The 3,048-nt window shown below is 38.0% G+C and overlaps 1 protein-coding gene across 1 annotated transcript in view; it reads right to left on the bottom strand.

Annotated features, from left to right (window-relative positions):
• itpr3 (inositol 1,4,5-trisphosphate receptor, type 3) overlaps positions 1-3,048 on the bottom strand; it is a 71,313-nt gene that overhangs the window by 25,568 nt on the left and 42,697 nt on the right. The window contains exons 27-30 of the mRNA XM_017305661.1: positions 2,252-2,410; positions 1,147-1,221; positions 570-689; positions 345-467 (exon numbers count right to left, since the gene is read on the bottom strand). Of these exons, the coding sequence (XP_017161150.1) occupies positions 345-467; positions 570-689; positions 1,147-1,221; positions 2,252-2,410 (477 nt within the window). The remainder of the gene's footprint in view (positions 1-344; positions 468-569; positions 690-1,146; positions 1,222-2,251; positions 2,411-3,048) is intronic.

Below are 3,048 nucleotides of genomic sequence, written 5' to 3'. Positions count from 1 at the left end.
TGATTGGCTCAGCAATGTAACGTGATCCTCTGATTGGCTAAGCAATGTAACGTGATCCTCTGATTGGCTAAGCTATGTAACGTGATCCTCTGCAGCAAGTGATGGCAAAGCGGGGCGTCATCACAACTTTACACAAGTGTGTCTTTACCACCGGCAGAGGCTCCGCCGAACCCCTGGGGTTTTGTTTGAACCCAGGTTAAGAACCACTGGACTATAGTTTGAATTTAGAGCTGTGTGGAAATCTTTTTGACCAATTCCTGCAGATGGAAATGCTGCTGTCACAATCAGCTAAAATCTGCGCTGCGATGCTGAATGCTTGTGAAGGCAGGTCCGGCGGAGCGCACCCCGGGGTTGAGGAACAGGTTGAGGTTCTTGTGCAGCAGCGCCTGGTTCTCCTGGTTCCCCATGCAGAACTTCTGCAGAAACATGTGAGTGTATTTGATGATCTCCTGCATCTTCACGTCGTTCTGCACAGACAGGAAGAAAAAGTTGGATTTGTAGACAGGAACTCCTCCTCCTGAATAATCCACGCCTCTGTGCTTTTATTTTGGCGGTCCGGCCCGCCTCACCTTGTCGTAGGAAACCTGCAGCAGGTCCAGCATGACTTTATGAGCCCCCATGTTCTTCAGCAGCCGCTGCTGCTTCTTCCAGACTCCAGAGCTGCACATTTTATTCAGCCGCTCCAGAATCTGAGGAGGAGAGAAGAAATGAGACCCAGAAAACATCATCCACAAAATATGAGCAGAAATAAACCAGCAATAAACAATAATACAAAAAAATATCAATAGTTAGAAAAAAATGATCCACAAAATATAATCATTGCTAAATAATCCTATAAAAATAATCCTAAAAAAATAATCCTCAGTAAATTTATGATCATAAAAGTGAAACACGGATTTATCTAAAGCTTTAATCTCAGCTCAAACTTTGTTAAAAATTAGTTACATTTTATTTTTACAAAAGGAAAATCATTCTTTGACTTTTTTAATTAAAATTATTGATCTGCAGATTAAAGTTGGATTAACTTTCGATGTCATTTCAACATTTCCATATCATATATTGATTACATATTGATTCTACGATCGATGGAAATGCGCCTCCCAGCATCGCCCTCTCTGATTGGCTGACAGAAGAGAAGGTTCTCACCTCTTTGACGTTCTGGTAGTTCTCGTTTCCTTTCTGCAGCTTCTCCTTCTTGGGCGATGGGTCCTCTGACGCCCCCTGCAGGACGCAGAAGGTTCGGCAGGTTGTGATTGAGGACGGATTCACGTTTGATTTGCTTTTGCATGAAATGACAGAAACCCTGAAACCCCCAGACTGACCTGGTTGGTCAGATTCATCAGAGGCAGGATAAAAAAATTAATTATGACAATTAAGTTGTAAAAATACATGAATAAGGACAGAATAATGTAAATGTAAAAATATGAGAATAAAGTCGAAACAGTAATAAAGTATTAAAAGTCATAAAAATATGAGAATAAAGTCATAATATGAGGCTAAACTCATAAAAATATGAAAAAACACAAGATTAAAGTTGTAAAAAAACTAGAATAGTTATAAAAAATAGAATAAAATCATAATACATGTACAAAGAATTAAAATAAAACAGTAAAGTCATAAAAATAAGAGAATACATAATTAAAATAATGAGATTTAAAAAATTCTTCCTCATCATCTAAGTGTCAGTAGGACTTTAAAACAACTTCTCTGAATTTTACTACACTCCTCTGGTAAAGTATAATATTATATTATAAATATCTGGCTTATTTTTAATCAAACAAAAGTAAAAATCCTGATTTTCCCTAAGAAATAATTCCACCTTTCATCACATTTTAACATCTAGTTGTTTTTGTGTTTCTGTAACATCCAAACATTTTGTTTTAAAAGTTTGATTTTCAGATGAAATGTCAGAACATTGAGCTTCATTTCACAAACAAGCAGGAAGGAGACGGCGGCTCAGCGATGGGCAGACAGCAGCAGCCTGAGGAGGAAGGCTTCGGTCTGCCTGCAGCCTAACCTTAACCCCCTAACCCTAACCCTAACCCCAACCCCAACCCCAACCCCAACCCTGCCAGAGGTTCATGTTAGATGCTTTATTAAAGCTGATGATGGTCGTTTTGATTTCCTTTGACGTTTTAGAGGTTCTTTCTGAGTCAGATTGTTTTGCAGAGCAAACATCGCCCTGCAGTTTGCAGCTGCAGGTCATTAATATCGTTCAACATGAACCAGATTTTAATTTGTCGTTTCTCACCTCCACCTTCTCCTTCTTGTCCTTCTTCCCGTCTCCTCCACCCGAGCTCTTCTTCTCCACCCACAGCTCCGACTTCTCCACCAGCGTGCGGAGGCGATCCAGGTCGGCTTTAATCAGCTTGTAGTTTTCCACGTCCAGCGTTGAGATCAGCAGCTGCACCTGGAAACACCAACAAACTCCAGGGTTCAACCAGAGGTCGCAGCAGCTGAAAGCCCAACAGGAAGTCAGAACTGAGTGTTAAATTGTAATTATGAGAATAAAAGTCACAATCATGAGATATAAATTCACATTGCGACTCTGAAACTCTAAATTATGACTTCCTGTTGGGCTTTTATTTTCTATTTCTTGGTGGAAAAAGGTTTTATGAAATAAACATGTTCCTGTTTGAGACAAACAACAAAAAACTATTTTTATAAGTTTGTAATTTTCCTTTTGAATCTTATTTATTTAAATCTGAGTTTTTATCTTTAGAGAAGCTGAAAAGTGAAAAGAGTATTTTCAGGTCGGTTCAAACAATTAACTGAAATACAATCATGTTGAAAAATTACTCAAAATGTTCCTATTTTAAGATTTTAGAAGCATATTTAATGATTTTCTTTCAGCTGATGTTGCGCTGAAATAATCAGAGGTGAAAAATAAATAACTTGTGTGTCTGTAGTTTATACGTTTTTTAAAAACCTGAAGTTTTACTGCAGCTGGGGTTAATATTTTACACTTGAAATTAGATCTGATGAGTAAAAATATGTTTTAATTTTTGTTCTTTTTCCACCTTAGAGTGCAGATTTAATTCAGATTTA

Source organism: Poecilia reticulata, linkage group LG7 (genome assembly GCF_000633615.1).
Source record: "Poecilia reticulata strain Guanapo linkage group LG7, Guppy_female_1.0+MT, whole genome shotgun sequence".
NCBI lineage: Eukaryota > Metazoa > Chordata > Actinopteri > Cyprinodontiformes > Poeciliidae > Poecilia > Poecilia reticulata.
This window is presented reverse-complemented; position numbering and strand designations above follow the sequence as displayed.